At 38.7% G+C, this 20,666-nt stretch overlaps 1 protein-coding gene across 1 annotated transcript in view; it reads right to left on the bottom strand.

Annotated features, from left to right (window-relative positions):
• LOC108612145 (uncharacterized) overlaps window positions 1-20,395 on the bottom strand; it is a 55,682-nt gene extending 35,287 nt beyond the window's left edge. The window contains exon 1 of the mRNA XM_089467772.1: window positions 18,899-20,395. Coding sequence (XP_089323898.1) covers window positions 18,899-20,070 — 1,172 coding nt within the window. The 5' untranslated portion in view covers window positions 20,071-20,395. The remainder of the gene's footprint in view (window positions 1-18,898) is intronic.
• Between the last annotated feature and the right edge of the window lie 271 nt (window positions 20,396-20,666).

Raw genomic sequence — 20,666 nt, 5'->3', positions numbered from 1 at the left:
TGAGGGGGTGAATTTAGAGGTGGGGGGTTAATTTTGACAAAAACCGAAATTGTATAAATTGCATATAAGCATACATTAAAAATTTGGAGACTCTAGCATTAAAGGTGTAGAAGATATAATTTTATAACTGGTTTTCGATAAGGTTTTTTATCGATAAAAAAAGATCGGGATGAGTTATCGATTTTTAATGATAAACTTGATATGCGCGCTGTAATTACGGACATTTTAAAAAAAATTTGAAGTCTCTAGCTCTTATATCTTCTGAAATCGACGCGTTCATACATACGGACAGACGGACAGACGGACGGACGGACAGACGGACAGACGGACAGACGGACAGACAGACGGACAGGGCCAAATCAACTCAGCTCGTCACCCTGATCAAGAATATATATACTTTGTGGGGTCTGCCACGCCTCCTTCTCCCTGTTACATACATTTCAACAAAACCATTATACCCTGATTTCCCATTGAAAATGGGTTCAGGGTATAAAAAACAAAAAAAAACAAGTAAGAAAGCTCTAGTCGAGACTGCTCGACTACGAGATCCCCTGAACCCTTGGAGCAATAGATATTTCAATAACTTTTCGCGTCTTTCAGCTTACACAAGAAACACGCACACACACACGCACGTACGCACACACAGGCATACACACACGCATACAGACACACATACACACACACACACATACACACACATACACAAACACATACACACACATACACAAACATTTACATACATATACACACACAAGCATAAACACGCATGGGCGGCAGTGAGCGCTTACTATGAGAACTTAATTGTTTAATAACTTTTTTGTGGACGTACGATCTTCATGAAACTTTTAGATTATGATTATAACATGAATATGCATGTAATTGCCAAAGCACAAGTCTCTAGTATTTGAAATACGCTTTTTACAAAAGTGAGGGTGAGGGGGTGAATTTAAGGGTGGGGGGTTAATTTTAACAAAAACCGAAATTGTATAAATTGCATATAAGCATACATTAAAAATTTGGAGACTCTAGCAATAAAGGTGTAGAAGATATAATTTTATAACTGGTTTTCGATAAGGTTTTTTATCGATAAAAAAAGATCGGGATGAGTTATCGAATTTTAATGATAAACTTGATATGCGCGCTGTAATTACGGACATTTTAAAAAAAATTTGAAGTCTCTAGCTCTTATATCTTCTGAAATCGACGCGTTCATACATACGGACAGACGGACAGACGGACAGACGGACAGACGGACAGACAGACGGACAGGGCCAAATCAACTCAGCTCGTCATCCTGATCAAGAATATATATACTTTGTGGGGTCTGCCACGCCTCCTTCTCCCTGTTACATACATTTCAACAAAACCATTATACCCTGATTTCCCATTGAAAATGGGTTCAGGGTATAAATATATAAACGAAAATGGGCAAAGGGAAAATGAATGAAGTCGGAGCAGAGCGGAGCGGATCTCTGTGTGGGACGCCGCTTCAATTTCATGTCGGAGTAAATTTTAATTTACAGCTCTTTTGTGACCGCAGGTTTTGCCAGCATGCGAGCCGAAAACTTTTTCGCATTTTATTTTTATTTTATTTTTTTTCTTTCTTTTTTTAGTCGGTTAATTTGTTTTTCTTTCTGTTTTCCTGTGCGGATATATATGACTTTTGGGCTATTCGGTCAGTTTGGCATGTTGGCCAAAAAAAAAACATATATATATATATATATACATATAGTATATCCTTGCCATTTGCTGCAGGGCCACATTTGCCATTAGTGCGAATAGCCGTTTGGGGGGTGTGGCCCGGCGTGGGCGGCCGACTGCACAAAAGGCGCCGCCGGACTAATTGCAGCTGGAAAAAGTCTAAACTACGCTTCATTAGCGCCCGCTGAAAACTCTATTAGCCAAATGAGGCAGAGGCGGGAAAAGGGAAAAAGAGTCGAAAAAGTTGTACGCGTCGGAAAAACGTGCGGCGCCTAAATAATGTACAAAACTTTATTGGCAAATGCTAAACAAAAACAAGTAAGAAAGCTCTAGTCGAGACTGCTCGACTACGAGATCCCCTGAACCCTTGGAGCAATAGATATTTCAATAATTTTTCGCGTCTTTCAGCTTACACAAGAAACACGCACACACACACACACAGGCACGTACGCACACACAGGCATACATACACACACACGCATACAGACACACACACACACGCATACATACACAAACGCATACACACACACATACACATACACACACACATACACAAACACATATACACACATACACAAACACATACACACACAAGCACCCACGCATAAACACGCATGGGCTGCAGTGTGCGCTTACTATGAGAACTTAATTGTTTAATAACTTTTTTTATGGACGTACGATCTTCATGAAACTTTCAGATTTTGATTATAACATGGATATGCATGTAATTGCCAAAGCACAAGTCTCTAGTATTTGAAATACGCTTTTTACAAAAGTGAGGGTGAGGGGGTGAAATTAAGGGTGGGGGGTAAATTTTAACAAAAACCGAAATTGTATAAATTGCATGTAAGCATACATTAAAAATTTGGAGACTCTAGCAATAAAGGTGTAGAAGATATAATTTTATAACTGGTTTTCGATAAGGTTTTTTATCGATAAAAAAAGATCGGGATGAGTTATCGAATTTTAATGATAAACTTGATATGCGCGCTGTAATTACGGACATTTTAAAAAAAATTTGAAGTCTCTAGCTCTTATATCTTCGGAAATCGACGCGTTCATACATACGGACAGACGGACAGACGGACAGACGGACAGACGGACAGACGGACAGACGGACAGACAGACGGACAGGGCCAAATCAACTCAGCTCGTCACCCTGATCAAGAATATATATACTTTGTGGGGTCTGCCACGCCTCCTTCTCCCTGTTACATACATTTCAACAAAACCATTATACCCTGATTTCCCATTTTCAATGGGTTCAGGGTATAAAAAGTGTAGCAAAAAGGGGCGGGCAGCACAGAGACTGAGCCGCAGCTGAAGTCCGAGTCGAAGTTGATTTTTAACACCCAGCAGCCGTCGAAGTTTTTGAAAAGAAAGCAGACGAAATGTTTTCATACGTGCCGCCATTCGAAACACTTGACAAACATTGTGGCATCCATAGAAACAGAAATGCAGAAAGAGGCAGACGGGGAGGGAGACGGAGAGAAAGAGAGAGATGGGGAAACCACACAAAAACCTAAGAGATACATTATTATTATTATTACTATCCAGAGAAGAGCGCAACGACAACAGATACAATTGATTTGGCATGCAGCCCGGGCGCCAAAAAAAAAAAAAAAAAAAACAAAAAACCTTTTGCATTAGCTGCTACTCCATATATATAGATATATATATACCAACACAGAGCAGCAATAATAATAGAATGCGAACGCGACGTGGAAAATGGAATTGAAATTGAAATGGGTATTACCTGGTCTTGTCTCTTGGGTCTTGGGTCTCGAGTCTGGGTCTGAGCCACAAGGCAAGTCGGTCGAAGCAAACACAACTGATTTCACTTTGCAACAAAACTTTCCAACACAACAAATTAATCAAATGATGACGGCGACGACGCAGAGCAGCGCAGCGCACTGCTTACAGCTGATCTTCAAGTTCATCTCGCTGCCGCTGCCGCTGCTGCCCCTGCTGCTGCTGTTGTTGTTGTTCTTGTTGTTGTTGTCGGCAGCATTAACAGCAGCACAACATGCCGCCAACAACTTCCGCTACAGCAAAAACAACAAAAGACAGCCAGCAAATTGGCAACATTGTTGCAAATCTCAGATCCATATGAGAGGAGCAACAACTATTCGGACAACGCACAGTGGTTCAAAGATCCATAAAAAGGTTAAAGAATGTGCAAAATCGTTTTGGAGAGTGTGCCTCAAAATAGCAACAACAATATAATTCACTTTACATTTTTCTTTCATATTCATATTTGATTGTCGAATTGTTGAGGTGAATGTAAAATTATTCTGACTATTTAGATCAATCAATAATTAATTTATTACAGCAACAAATAATAAATTTCATATTGATAATTATTTCAAGAATTTTACCTATGAAAGTACATAAAACATATTTTTTTTTTGCAGTAGCATTTTTATATCTTTAAATACATTATAATAAATATTTTATTTATTTATTTTAGTTAATAATTTTCATAATATATATTTGCATATTAAATTAAGTAATTTCCAACCAATTTTTTTCTAGCCAATATTCTAAAATACATACATGTCCAACTGGAATAATACATTAAAACTGCACACAGAAGCGATTTAAAATATTTTCTGCTGATTTCGTAAGCAGTGTCACGTTTTTATCTTATATTCGTTTAGTTTTCATTTTTAGTTTTTTCCCTGGACCACCATGGGGTTCTTCATAAATGTAGCCGTCTGTGTGGCGTGCTCTACAACTGTGCCCTGTTTATTTACGATCTCTGTGCTGCTGCAGCGTGCCATTAAATCGTTTAAATGGCTTTCCTGGCACTTCATAATTTGCCGATCACAGCGCCAAATTGCAATTTGCCCAGCAGCAGAAATCTGCGTGTGGGCGTTGCCCAGCGCCCAGTTGCCAACATGCTGGCTAGATGTCCGGCTGCCCGGAGAGCCGCAGATGCGAGACGCCAGATAGCAAAGCAGAAACGGAGAGTTTTTCTTTTCCTTTTCCTTCTTTTCCTTCAAGTTTTTTTTTTTTTTTTGTATTTAATGCTGGCCAAATGCATTTGACCGCCAAACGACTTTAAATGCAACATTGGCAGCAACAACAACAACAACGGCGACGACTCCAACAGCGTCTGGCAATTAATTGTATATTATTTGCGCGTCGTTTATTTGCGGCAAATTAGCCAACTTGCAATTTTTCTTTAACAGGAAATTATTGTTATTGCCAAGGCGATCGGCGATCAGCAATCGGCAATTCACGATCGGCAAAAGCAGCGACACAAATCGAAGCAACAACCGCTCAGCTTAACATATACATTTACTGCAGAGCAAGACGAACGAAGGAGAGAGGCAGATAACAACAGAGAGAGAGAGATTGAGAGATATAGATAGAGAGGAAGAGAGCCGGTGGGATAAACTGCAGACTCGCAGTCTGATGAGTTTTGAAAGCGAATTGACAAGTTGCAGTGCTGCTAATTTATAGCAACTATATAAGTTGCGTTCGTTGAGAAAATGTAATTTAGTTAAGCCAAAGCTCATTAATATACAAATCCCCGTGCTAACAGCATAAATAATATTAATTATATGTCAGCGACATAAATGTATCATCACTTAATCGGATCGTTCAGATCATTTAATACTATTTAGAACTGTCTGAATTTTATCATTAGTAAATTAACAAGTTTCCTTAATTTTAATTCGTCCCACCTCTGGAAAAAATTCAGATTTTTACCAAAGATTTTCAGATTTTACCGAAAATAATTTTTGTTATTGAAATGTAAATAGAGTTTGTGTAAAAGCTTAAATTAATAGTTTTGAAAGTGTTCGATATAATTTTATAATATAAACTATAAATTCATGATCTTCATTATCGATCTACTATTATCTCACTATAATTAAGTAGAAAATGTCACTGCTGAATCAATAATTAATTCATTTAAATGCACTTGTATATCGTTTTACATGGCATAATTTACTATCGATTTCCAACAAGAAGTAATATAAATACCAGAGGCAATTATTCTATTGCGCCTCCTGTTGCATTTCACTATTTCCCACAGATTTCAGTTTCATTTGCAATCACTTTCCATATTAATTGAACATGGCCAGCACGAAATGGACCAGATCCGACTAGACCAAACCTTTGGCTATCTGCAGTCAATTTGAGCATCAGGCCAAACGCTCCAATGCACCCTCACACACAAACACACACATAAACAAGCGATGCGACGATGCGGAAATCAGAAGTGTGGCATGCAAAGCAAATAATAATACAACAAAAACAAATAAATAACAAAAAGAGGGTCCAAACAAATTGAGGCGAAAAGAGAGCAGATGAAAGTTTTTCGAAGGGGCGTTTTGTCATTTGATTATCGATTGCGACTGTCTAAACATTTTCATTGCAGCCTTTATTTTCCATTCGGGGTGTTTGCACTTTCATTTTCAATTAACACAGCACTGCGACAAGTGACCAAAAAAAAAAAAAAATCGAAACCAAACGAAACGAAAGACTTAGGCAACAAACTTGCCGGATAGTCGTTGCAATCAAATTGTTGTTGTTGTTGCTGCTGCTGCTGCTGCTGTTGTGGAAATGCAAATGGAAATAAACACATCGACTCGTTGCCCGTTTTGAATGTTAAGGCCTCCATTTGAGTGCCCCCCATACAAGCAGCTACTGGAACTCCTGCCTGTCTGCCTATTTCCGTAGGAAACGGCCCAACAAGTAAAAGCACACGCTGAAGCAGGCCTCTGAGCAATTACGCATCCCATACCCCCAAGAAGCATAAAATCCAACTAGCCTTAGCTATTACTTCCTTGTTTACATAATTATAATGATGGGCCTTTAGGGCAATGGACTCTGCTGTAGGGTCTTCCTAGCCTAAGCGCCAATTAGAAGCAGAAATAGAAAATAGAATTCGTGCAAATTAGCGCACAATTTTGCGTGACTTAATTAAAAACGATATTACATCATAGGAAAGTGGCGCTGTCATAAGATCAGCAGCTTTTCCATCTGTCTTCCTCCGTTTGCTCTCCTTCTGCTAGCTGTGCATGCTAGTGGAACTTCGAAATGGATTTATGTGCGCAGATGAATGTGAATGTTGACACGCCCGATGGGCGAGTGAGTGACTGAGTGCCTGAATATGTGCTAGCTAGCTGGCTAGCTGGCTGGTTGGCTGGCTGGCGGAATAGCGGGATGGCTTTATGACTGCTCAGCGCTTATATAACTTAATTAGCTATCGAAATAAACATGCGGAAATGCTAAGAGGGAAGTCTTAGCTGAACGACAAAAACTACCAGCTGAAGCGATTCTAGTGCACTGAGGCGCATAGCCGAAGCTTTTTGATTTGCAGGTGGACTATTTGGCAAAATAAATAAAGTATTGACAAATATTTAGTTTTAATCATTTTAATTTCTATATATTTTCTTTTTTATTTAGCCTAATTGCATTTACATTTTTGCCATAGCCAAATAATTAGTATAATTACATTTCATCCAATGTCCGAATACAAAAGACTTAGGCAACAAACTTCGGCAGACATAAGTAAAGAAAAAAACTTTGCAAATATTTGCACACAAATTAAATACAAGCTAGAAATATTTGTTTTTAATTGCATTATGGGCAACAATTAAAAAAAAATAGCAGCCAACCAGACTTGTCAGAGACACTAAAAACTTGGCCGAACCACTTGGACCAGCCCCAAATAGTTGTTTGCTCTTTTTTTGGGCTTGCGAGCAGCCAATTTGCTGGCAATTGAAACGCATTTGAAATGATTAGAAATATAAAATAGAAGTAAAACCGAATTTGAAAAAAGAAACAGCCACAAACTAGTGGAACCAGTTACAGTTGGCATTTTTGTGTCCCGAGCTCAAGCAGAGGCTGTGCCTGCGGAGCAGAAGTGGAGTCATCTTGTGTGGCTTGGCTTCAACTACTCAAGTTGAAGTTCGCACGGCACTTGCAAATGGCAAAGAAAAATAAGAAGCAGCAGCAAAAAAAAAAAAAAATACAAATAAATAACATATATTGTATGGGTGGAAAATAGCTAAAGAAATGCAGCGACAACAACAACAACAACAGCAACAGCACGAACAGCTGCCTGACTGAAAGTACTTTCTTTCTTAATAAGATGCGCAGCTCGCAGGCAAGATGCGTCTGCTGCTGTCAGAGTGTGAGCCCCAGCCTCAGCCTCTGCCTCTGCCTCTGTCTCAGTCTCTGTGGCAGCGTGGCAGCCTCTGTTCGAGTCTTGGCCAAGTTAATTTGCTGCCTGCCTCGAACTTGCTCTAATGCATGCAACACAGCCGCATTGTCTGGCTGCCACCTCATGCTGCACCATTCGCAGCGACAACAATTTTTCGCCTTATCTCTCTCGCATGCTCTTCAGCAGCTGCTGATGCTGCTGGTGTTGCCGTCTCGCTCACAGCAAATGACACAAAAGTGAGTTTTGGGAATTGGCAAAGTGGCACAAAGGTTGCCTGCCTGGCTGTCTGCCAGCCTGCCAGCCATGGCGACAGCCGAGCAGGTGTTGAAAATATGCCGCCGTCAGCAAAAATTTGTTAGGGTGTCGCTTCAGAGCTGTCGCAGCAACAGCAACAACAACAGCAACAACAAAGTGCATCATCAGCAGCAACTGCTGCAGCTAACGGGGATTTTAGGTTACTGGGCTATTCATAGAAGCAACTTAAGCAACTCGGCTAGATAATAGAACTAAAGAGTGTTTCTTCTATGTATTACATTTAAATGTAAAGAATTGCTTATAGCAGACAAGTTCATACTAAGTTCATACTAACTATTCCAATGCTTCTTCGTCGCGTTTGCTGTCGTTGCTTCTTCTTGACAAATTAACAAACTCTTTAAATAAGCAGCTCTCAAATACAACACGCCCACATAATTTACCGGGGATTTGCCTGTCACTTTGTCGCTCAGCGGCTCATTTGCATGGTGTCGAGTCAAAAGGGGGGCAAAGACACAGCTAACGCCCACAAGAGAGCACTATATATATACATATATGCATGTGTCTGTGTGTGTGCTAAATTGCTACTTAGTGCCAGAGCAAGAGCCCAAATGTATCCATCAGGCCGTGCTGAGCAGGCGAGTAAACAAAACATGAAAATTAAAATTAAAATTAATCAGCGAGCATAAGACAAACAAACAACTTTATAGCAAAGCGCGTGGAACACTTTTTTCTCCTCCAGATTTCTGGCGTGGGCTAGCCGAAAAAAAAAAACGAAAATTATTTATTTGGTTGGCAGCGTGTGAAAAACAAATTTGGATTTTTAAATAAAATATGCGTGTAAACAATTAAGCGAACAGAGCGCCAGAGAGAAGCGAAGTAAAGGTAACTCCCGAGGGTAGTCGAGTCAAAGAACTTTCAGTTACTTTCAAAATAAGAGTCTGTTCCTTTATTTTATCTCTTTGTTTGGGCATTGTTCTAATGGCATTTCCGTTTTCATTAAAATAACATAGGCTGGAGACCCTTTCCCATTGCGTAATCGGCGCTATAAATGTCAACGTCTGTCCAACTTAAGCCTCTTCAGCATTCACTTTGGCTTGGTATCAGATTCTGGTTCTGGCTTTGACTTTTAAGCGCTAATTTGTTCAAGCTCTGCGATCATCTTTTCTGTTTTTATATGCTATACCCATGGGTAAATTGGCAAGGTAAAAGGTAAAGAGGAGTCAGAAGGCGAAATATTTATTTTTTGTAGTATTTAATGGAATATAAATATATATAAAATATATACAATGAAGAATACATCGTGTCATAAATTATTTTTTATTATTATTATTTATTGTTATACATAGATACTATCCCGCATAGATTACAGAGCAGCCTCTAGTCGAGCACTGCCGGCAGCAGCACACACGTTTCTTTTGTTTTATTGTGGTTTTTTTTTTTTGGGGTTAGCACGCACGCGAGTCAATAAAATGAATTTGTATAGCAATTTATTTAATTCGCATTGCGTTCTCTTCTCTGTTGTTTTGCTTTGCTAATTACTTCGTTTCGTTTTCGGCGCTGTAATTATTTTAAATTGCTTTTAATAGGCACAGGCGTTAGAATCGAATACGAAACTTAACTAATTTCAGCCTGGGAACTCAGATTAGATAAGTTCGAAAACATCGCTGATAGCTCAACTTTATACCCGTCTCTGTAATTGTCTAGTTAATGGAACTATTCACCAGCCGAATCGTTAAGTCGTTTAAATGGCCTATCAAATTTTATGTATAAAAATCATGCTAGGCTACAGCATCAAATGAGCTGAATGCGGTTTACTTGCCGGCTAATTAAAACCCATAATAAAAGCAACGCTTTAAATGTAATTCCTTCGGTTTCTGCTAGTTAAGATAGTTGAAATAGTTAAGATGTGAAGCGTGTAACTGAAAACTCGCATCATAAATGAAATTAAAGCCATAATCTTTCAATAATATTCATCAGTTTATATCCATTTTAGATAGAAATTCCTTGACAGAGTATAATGTAACTGTCCTGAAGAATATGTTTCTTAATGATTTAATGGTTTTATTTAATTTACAATTCATAAATTTTCTTATATATTAAGAAGATGTTTAATAGCCTTTGGCCTTAACCCGCATACCAAGCAAGTTTTTTTTTTTTTAATTTATGAAAACTTTATTAAAACGGGTGCTGGGAAAAACATTACTCTCTAGGCCGCAAAAACCACAGTTTTAATTAAAACAAATGCAATTTAGCCAAGTTTGTAAGCTATTTTGATAAACCGCTTTGATTTGGGCCAGGAAAATAGACCACAGCCAAGGCGAGACGAACAAAGAAAAACCCAGGGCAAAAGAAGAGGAAGAAGCACTTCAAATACATTTTCAACACCTTTTGCCTCACAGAAATGTTGTTTTTTTTTTTATTTATTTTTTTTTTTTTTTGTGCCGTTAGGCGATGCGGAACTGCAACTGAATCTGCGCTTCAATTGTTATTATTATTAATTAGAAAAGGAAAAACCATTTGCTAGCCGAAAAATAAAGGCCAAAAACCCAAACAAACATCGCCTGACGTTTATCTCAGCTGTTGCATCAACGGACTACGTCCAGCTACTCCTCTAGCTGCAGCCAGCCGGCTGGGGGATTTTTGATCAGAACCTGACCATGACATGCGAGTCGGGCCGAAACTGTGTCCGTGTCAGCAAATTAGAGAAAACTTTGGTTTGGACAGTAATTGGCAGAATGGGAGAAGAAATATCGACGAAGGGGAACAGTCAAAAGCGTGTTAGCAAATTTGTTGTCAAGCACGCGCCCCGCCCCCTAAAACAAGTTTCGTTTTTGTTTTTAGAATTCCTATGGCTGATTTACATATTAAATTTCATCATTTGCATGACAAAAAAGAAACATTTTCAATATATAAATTCAAAAACTGGAATCATTCGACGATTATTAAATATTTTCGCTTTCGTTAAAAAGAAAAAAACCAGAAGTAAATATTAAAACTGAGCACCCATTAGAATTAATATCTGCGAATTATGCAATGCAGTAAAACGTATAACCATATAAAAACCATATTCTAAAATGTATAGACAATAGCCAAAGTCTGAGCAACTGGTAAGCTCGCAAAAAAAATATTTAAATATGTATAAACAATTCCATAAAATTTAATTAAAGGCTAGTGGCTAGCTGCGAATTGCAGTGAGTTGAAAAAAATGCAAAAAAAAAAAAAAAAAACAAGTAAGAACGTTGCAGTCGGGCGTTACCGACTGCGGAATACTCATTCACATCCCATCAACAATTTAGTAGTTAAGTTTCGTTTTAATACTGTAGAATATACAGGTTTTTCCGATTTGCCACGCCCCAACTGGGCGTAGACACATCATTTTTGGTCAGTTTTTAGTAAGAGATAACGTTACCCTAACTGCAAAGTTTGAATGCTTACCCTAAAAAAATGTGAAAATTACAGGGTATTTTTCTATATGCCACGCCCCTAAAGAGGCGTAAAAATTATTTTTGGGGAATCGATAGAGGAGGTTACTGGTAAGTTAACTACCTAAATTTGAAGCTTCTAGCTATTATACTTTAGGAGATATAAACTTTTGCGGTTTGCCACGCCCCCTGTGGGCGGACATATATCCGACAAAACTTTTTGGTCTTGGGTGATATATATAAAATTTGAGGTCTCTGCCATCAATAGTGTCCAAAATATAGGAGAATTTTAAAAATCACTATATCTTCAGGTCCGATTTGCCACGCCCCTAACGGGCGTAGACTTATAATTTATCTTCAGACTTTATAGAATCATACCATTAGCTGACGTGCAAAATTTCAGCATTCTAGGTTTACAACTTTAGGAGATATAGTTTTATCCGATTTGCCACGCCCCCAATGGGCGTAGATATATCCGCCATAGCTCGTGATCTTGGGTGGTCAACGCGGACCTACATACCAAATTTCAGCTTTCTAGCTCTTCAACAAACATGATTTCTGGTATATGGGAAAATGCATTTTCCGATTTGCCACGCCCCTAGTGGGCGGATCGGGAAAATTTTAACACTTTATAAATCGGAGATATACACGAGTATGTGTTCCAAATTTCAAGTCTCTAGCTTCAATAGCGCCGAAATAGATTGCGTTCATACGGACAGACGGACAGACGGACAGACGGACGGACGGACAGACGGACAGACGGACGGACAGCAAGACGGACATTGCACAAAACCAATATACTGATTCACTTTCGTGAATGAGTATAAAAAAAAAAAGATTCGTGTATATTTATTAAAACTTTCATTTCGGTCGCTGCCATTTGATATACGACTCGAAATTCTTGGCGAAAATACGAAAGATTTGCGCGTTTTAATTACAAAGATTCACGACATGCTAGCAAAAAAAAAAAAAAGCAGAAGAAATACTAAAATATTATATTCAAAATATGTTAATTAGCCAGACACACACGCGCCAATTTATGGCTAGAGTCCGAAGGGAAATTGGACAGCTTAGAGAAGCTCTGCGAGTATTAGACATAAGACTACGTGGGCAGCAAAAGTAAAAGCGGAATACAAGCTTGATTTAGAATATCCACGCGAATCATTCAGCTGGCTAATGAGCATGTCATTTGGGGTCACGCACAGCTGGGAAAGTATTGATAGCCTCCTTAATGAAGTGTTGAATATATTTATGGGAAACCTAAGTTAGATCGCTTAACTATATGATATATACCAAGTCAATAGTTCAGAGAAACGTTTCAACTGTGAGTTTAAACAGCGTGCAAATGATATGATAGAAATAGAAACTGTAACAAGTTAAGCTTGCTTAATTAATTTGAGCTTTAGTTAAAAATAATGTTGAATGGAAATGTGAAATATAAGACAAGCTCAAGTCTCTGAGCTATCAGTCAAGTTACAAAGTATATGTCAAATATATTTACATACCTCTGAATATACAAATAAAAAAAGCGTATAATTATCAAGCACACACTCATACACACGCACACACATACACACCTGCAAACGCTTAAGGTATTTTAAGATTGAATATTCAAATTGAAAAACTATTTTTATAATCTTTTGTTTTGATGTCTTTTTCAAGCTATCGAAGGGGCCCCAAGGCTATGCCAACTGGCACAGCAATGCGATTACCATTAAGAATCCCCATAAATTTGTCACTTAAGTCTGTAAACAAAGCCGCTAATTGCTCAAGACCTAGCTCCCCCCTCCCCCACCAGCTGCCATCAGCAGCTGGCACAGCTTCTTGCTCAGCTTGTGTCCAGTTTTGTGGCCATAATTGTTGACTATCTAGCCGAGAAAATGTTCAAACAAAAAAATAAATAAATAAATATAGACGCAACAGAAACAACAAAATGCTAGGTTCTTTAAAGTCTTCTGATTGGGGCTTGCGTATTTGCCATTTGATGAAAATGCCAAAAAAAAAATAAAAAATAAAATAAATAAAAAGGCAGTCAAGAAATTAAGCCACGTTATTTCTTGGCACAGCTTGATGAACATGTTTTGACTCTGTTTTTTAGAGCGCTGATTGCTCATAGGCAACAACAAAACTCAACTGCTGCGGCTTCTTCATATTTTTAATTAGGCACCTTATTTGCAACACACAACGACAACAACAACATTAATAATCGAAGAATGACCAAGAGCAGCCGTGAGCATCAAACAAACTGAATCTTTCGCATTTGCTTTCAAATATAAATTTATTGTTAATTTGCTTTTATTTTTGGCAAAAACCAACAACAACAGCAAAAACGAACAAAACGCCAAAGAGTAGCCATTATGGCTGTCCAATGAGCAATTTTCGAGTGTCAATATTTGGTCAAAAATGAAACATGAGCGGAAGCTTCCACTGTAAACGAATGACTGAGGCAACGAACTTCTTTTACATAATAGCCCAGGCTAAGCATGCCTGCTATTGACATTACAGTCGCCGGGATTGTTATTGCTGTTGTTGTCACATGCGCAAACAAATGACTTAAGCAACAAACTTGCGTCTGCTCTCTGTGTAAATTGAGTGCAATATTTGGCCAGACACACAAAAATAATGAATCATTTGTTTCGTTTAGCTCATTTGTTTGTGCATTGTATTATGACGCACACGCACACAAACTAGCACAGAACAATGCGTATGTGTGTGTGTGTGTTATATGTGTAACAACACATGACAATAGCAATTTCAATGTCAAAGCTGTAATTGCTTTTCACACACAAAATACAAATACTAATTTTTGTCGATTTACTTTTTTAAGTTTTCGTTGTGATTTGTTTCATTTTTTTTTTTTTGTGCTTTGTTTTGCCTGAAGTGCACCCACATTTCAGTTTATAAATCATCGTTTAAACAATCGAAAACATTCAAATTTTTTGGCTTAGTTTCTTTTTTTTTTTGCGAACAATAAGCGCTGTGCCACTTGAAAGTAATTAAGAGGATTGGCATTAAGGCATTATAATTTATACACTTGCTATGGGTATTATGTCAGTCAAATGAGATGTGCCGCATGGAGATCTTTCTCATGATGTATAAATCAAATATATCACAGCTTCATAATAATAACATCCTAAGTTAAATATTTACCCGTCATTCAAAACTAAAGTCTCAGTTTTAAGGTAGTCCATGCATATATCTATAGTCATATTATCTGTACCGTATATACTATATATATATTAATGAAATTTATTATCCAATCAAACTCATATGCATCACTATCATACATAATGTTCTCTGTTAATATATGTCCTATAATAATCCATAATTTAAGAGCATTTGTAGTTCATTCACATGTTTTGGATCCAATTCGATTTCAACTTCTTCTGCTTGGCCTCTTGTTTGGCTTGTGTGACGTCTGTTTTAACACCTTTTTCGGCAAGTCATGAGACAAAAGAATTAATGCGGGCACTACAGCAGTTTGTAGAGCTCATTCTAAGTGGAGTGGACCCGGCCATAATTGAGCTGTCAATGACATCAGAGGGCAAACGCGGATTCCAGCAAACAAAGAGCCAGCCGGAAATGCAATGCAATTGAGAAAAACAAAAACGAAACTCTCACAGTGAAACCCGCTCCCCCACGCCGCCGCTCCCCCTTCACTCATATCGCTTGCTCAGCCGTTTAGGGTTTCCATGCGTCGGTCTGTCACACAACTTTTGTTACAATTTTCGTCGGGCTTTCGAGTACGTTTTTTCATTGTAATTATGCGAAAACGAAAACAAACACAATGTGTAACGCCCTCCGCACTCCCCCAGCTCTACCACTCTGCAGTAAGCCGCTGTCTGACTCAGCGTCAGTTGTGGCTGTCTCGAGTGTCGACACCTGCGCACCCGTTTGGGTCACGGGCCAAAAATGTGAAGTCATATGTGAAGCGGGCTGAGGGGTGAGATGGCGGTTATTCAGCCCTCGGTTCATAAGCCAAAAGGCCAGCAAATGTAATGAAATTTTTTGTTGTTATATGTTTGCGGCTTTGTGCGTCTGCATGTCATGGTAATTATGCATGAGCCAGTGTGAGTGTCTGTGTATGTGTGTGGCATGCAAATTTACTTGTTTTATGTGTGAGTGTGTGTAATAGGGATCGAATGCGGGTTGACTCAGTGCGCCAAGTCGAGCATGGGAATGCCAGGAAGTTTGAAGGGTAACTTGCTACCATTATGGAAGTTCCAGTAAGTTCTGTGTCTGACAATCTATAAGGCATACTATAATCTATTTGAACTATACCCTACCATTAAAATCTATATATCTTAGTCTTAGACATTATAAAATATCTCTACATAAAAACCACAGGCCATACACTTCGCTAAGCACTCAAGTCAATTATATAATTAACTTGATACCTTGCATAATTTCACCTGCTATGGAAATCAATTACAAATATTTACAAGAAATTTCGTTAATTGCACACTCAAATATACACAATAAACACTTGGTCAAAGCCTCGCCCTCACATCAAAAGGCGGCTTCAATCAAACACGAAATTAAATAAACTTTCGCACAAAACAATTTATGCATCTCTAACACAACAACCAACAACAACAAAAAATACTTTTATAGGTTTTTGAAGAGCCCAGTGATGGTAACGCCCACACCTCAGTCGCCGTCGCCGTTGCCGTCGCTGTCGCTGTCGCAGCCTCCAAATACAAACAAATTAGTGTCAGGCGCAAAAATAAACTTATGAAAAGCAAAAGTGTTTGAAAAAATACATGACACATAAGCGCGTAGCGAAAGAGAAGATGATATATGTAAAAAACCCATCACAATGTAAATAAATTTGCGAACAAAATAAAAAACTTTTACTTTTCAAAGAAGCATCAAGACATTTTTGCGCATCATGCAATTTGATTTGCAGGCAATGGTCGTAGCATACCCGCTGTGTGTGTGTGTGTGCTTGAGTGGGTTTCAATCAGCAACAAAAACTAGCGGCAACAACAACAATAGCGGCACACGAGTGTGTTGAACTAATCAAGTTTGTTGCCTAAGTCATTTGATTGAATTCATTTTTTGCGCATCAAAAATGCATTTTACGGCGATTTTTTTCTAGCTAGCGTGTGTGGGTGTTCGAATTTAAGTAAAAGGCTTTTAAATAACATTCAAAACAATTTGAGCATGTGCTGCTCTGGCTTATGCAATGGCCTAAACGACGCCGCCTACTTGAGCCAATAGATTGACTCGAATTGAAAGTGAATTTTATGGCTTGCGGCACAAGTGCGAGGAATTTGAATATAGTTTGCAATGTGAATATGGTGTTGGGTATGTAAGTGCTTTAAGAGAAAGGATAAGACTAAGTGCAGTTCAAGTAGTGCAAAATTGAAATCAATATAAACTCGATATAAATATAATATGAAATAAGACTTAAAATTAATGAATGTATTTCAAATATATCATAAAAAGAAACTGTTTTGAATCATACTTTGCCGGAAGCTTTAATTTAGATTTTGAATCAATTTTTATTAATTTTTATTGTTTTTAATTTTTTAACTTATTAAATATTTTAAAACAATCCCTTTAATTTAACTTCTATTCAAACTATATTAACTTCAACAACTTTTACTATATTCGATACGTTATCTGAAATCTATTTGTAATTTCATTAAACTTACGGCCTCGATGCCCTTCAGCCTCACGCCACGCCCCCTTATGCGTTTGCATCACAGTAGGTATTGCGCACCAAATGCGCAGAGTCATAAAATTAGCCAAATGCGAAGCAAATTTCAAATTTCAAACACATACACATTTCAGCAGCTCTTTGCAAATTGTAACAGAAACAAAGCCGAAGAAGAAGCAGAAGAAGACAAAAGCCCCAAAACTAAAAGGCAACCGAAATAGGCAATAAAAAGTGCGCCGAAATTGGCAAATTTTATGTGCGCAGCGCAAAAATTGCAATTTGTGCGTTTAATTTGGGGTCGTGCTTAACAGCGAACTGTTATGCAAAGCCAGAGAGCTTAACAGCGCTGTTAAAGGACGCTGGGAACCCATTACGGCTGTTACAGTTTTGAAGGCATTTTAATTGCAGCCCCCGCGGCCAAGTTAAATGACACATGCGCTTGGCCAAACAGTCAGCGCTTAACTTGGCCGCGGTCAGTTTACTGTAGCTGTTGTTGTTTTTGTTGCTGCTGTTGTTGCTGCTGCTGCTGAAGACTTTCACTTTGCCGCACTGAGATGAAATGGCTATTGACTCTTTTTGGCCAAAAATAAAACTGAACCAATTAACCCATTAGCGTACACTTTGAAATAGCTCGACCGAAAAAAAAAAAATAAAAAATAAAATACAAAAATAATTAAATGGAAAACCAGACCAAAGCGATTTACTCAAGTTTGCTAGAAATTTGTTTGATTAGAGGGCAAAAACCTCAGGTTAAATATTTAGAAACTTAAACTGATTATTTAGTATTATCAATTTAGAAGTATAAAAAGTTCTTTGCTTTTAAATTAAATGAATTATGAGAGATTATTTAAATGTTTAAGGCAGTGCAATGCAATATTTATATATTAAAGCTTTTTTAATTAAAATCTATGAGATAATATATAATATTAACTTAAAGCAAGCTAAATTTTCTAATGAAACACTGCCAATTGAGCAGTTAGTCTACAATTTCAAGAAAATTATAAAATACGTTAAAGTGGTATGTAAAGTCATTATTTTTTTATAAAAATTATATTTATTAAAATTATTTAAATTAAAAAAAGAAAAACAGATTTAATAAATTTAAAAAAAAATAATTTCAATTTTCATTATTTATGTCCTTATATCATATTTCTCTTATTGGCTCTAACTAACTAGTTAAAGTCTTCAGATTAAAACTCGATTTATTGTACTTGTCAATTTTTTTTTCTTCACATAAATATATTTTTTAAATATTAAACATATTTATTTTAAAAAAATGTATTATTAAGAACTTGTATCAATTAGGTAGGCCTGTTTAAATAAAATAAATAAAAAATAAATAAATAAAAAAAAAAGAACTTGTATAATTTTCTCGAAATTTTTAAGATTCTATTAAACAATAGAATAATAGAATCTTAAAAATTTCGAGAAAACAAGTTCTTTTCAGGTATATATATATATACATAATTTTTTTACTATCTAGAATTTCTTAATATAAATTTTGATTTTATGTCAAGTTTTACGCCACTCGAATTTAAAAACTAGACTATAGCTCAATATATAGAAGATACAATTTTGGAAATTATAGAAACTTATTAATATATCCAAATAAAATTATTGCTTGAAATTATCAATATATCAAATCTTATAAATTTGTTAATTCAAAGGACTTACCGTCTTGCCTGCCTGGGTATGGACTGCGTCCAGCATACGGGCGCCTTGTGTAGCTGATGCATATTCCTAGACGATTTGTAGGTCAGATCCCCGCACTCGGTCTGCCAGACCTGCAGGTTGCCCTCGGCCGGGTAGAAGGTGTACAGGCTGTGCGTGGCAGAAGCAATAACGGGCGAGGCATTGCCATTTCCCTCCACACCCACGCCGTCCACCCCGACGCCCGCCAGCGGCGATAGCGTGGCGCTCGAGATGGGCTGCACGAGCAACGCTGGCTGCCCAGCCGCGGCTGCTGCTGCGGCTGCTGCTGCCGCTGCCGCAGAGCCTGCGCTCGATGCGCCGCTCTTGTAGTTGAGCATGCGACTGTTGGCGCTGCCGCCACCGCCGACGCCGACTCCGACGCCAACGCTGCTGCTACTGCAGCTGCTCACATTGCCGTTGCCATCGTGCTTAAGGATAAGACTGCTCGGATCGTAGCCATGACGCTGCCTGGCAATCGCGTCCACTGAATGGGAGCGCATCGCGTGACGCGCAGGCGGCGTCACATGCAGGCGACGACCGCGCCGATATCCAGCTGCCGCAGCCGCTGATGCGCCGGCGCCAACGCTTACGCCGCTGGTCAAGCGATGATTGTGAATGGTAGCAGCGGCGCTGGCAACCATCGGCTGGCGTTGCTTTTGATATTGCAGGCGCTGCTGCTGCTGATGCTGATGCTGTTGTTGTTGTTGTTGTTTGAGTTGCTGCTGCTGGTGCTGTTGCTGTTGCTGATGTTGTTGCTGCTGTTGTTGTTGTTGGTGTTGGTGATGGTGCTGTTGCTGCTGCAATTGATCCTTGTAGTAATCGCGACGCTGCAACTGCGGCGCGGCCAAGCTAAGTGCGCCGCGTTTCTCTGTCAGGTTGCTATTGTTGTTGCTACTGTTGCTGTTGTTGCTGCTGCTGTTGCTGCTGCTGTTGTTGCTGCTGCTGCTGTTGTTGTTGCTGGCACCGCCCGTTGCCGCTGAACTGAGCTGAGCCAGCTTGCTGGCATTGTTATTGCTGTTGTTGTTGCTGTTATTTATTTGATGCTCTGAATCGGTTGAAACCCGATCCGGATCACTTTCAAAACCTTCATCAAGGGATCGTGTTGGACTCAGTATGGGCTTGGAGTGCTGCTCCAGTTTAGTAGACGCAGACATGTCCACTTGCCAAGTTAGCTGCGAGCTGTACGAAATTATATGTATGTGTGCTGTGTGTGCTACACTTGGCAACACTTTGCTATAAAAAAAAACTATGCACTTTATTGCACTTGTTGCTATTGCAGTTGCTTTTAATTTGCCAACACTTTACAAATATTACTTGTTTTTATTTTTTATTTTTATTTTATGTTCACTGCGAAAGTCGCGCCAAAGTTCGAGATTCGATATTAAATTTTGCTTTTGCTGTGTTTAGCTGCCGTTCACGTCTGTATCGCACGAAAGTCGTTCACAAACTGTTCAACGACAACGGCGCAAACTGTCGATGGCCAGCGACAGACGAAAGCTTCGCGCTCGGCACTTGTTACGAGTCGGTGTAGTTGTTGCTGCACCTGCTGCGTTCATTCGTAGCGGCTCTCTGGCCGCCGTTCAAAAAAGAGAGAGAGCGAGAGCGAAACTGAGCGAGCGAGTGAGTGAGTGAGTGAGAGCACGCGCCGCCAACAGCTGTTGACTGCTGTTACTGTCGTTACTGAGGTATTCGCGAAATTTCTGAGTACTGGGCGAGTAGCTGTGAAGGTTGACTACGCATGCAACGGGAC

This window comes from Drosophila arizonae, chromosome 2, assembly GCF_054131065.1.
Source record: "Drosophila arizonae isolate 15081-1271.41 chromosome 2, UAZ_ARI_1.0, whole genome shotgun sequence".
Lineage (NCBI taxonomy): Eukaryota > Metazoa > Arthropoda > Insecta > Diptera > Drosophilidae > Drosophila > Drosophila arizonae.
Note: the sequence above shows the minus strand (reverse complement) of the source record. Positions and strands in the feature narration are given on the sequence as shown.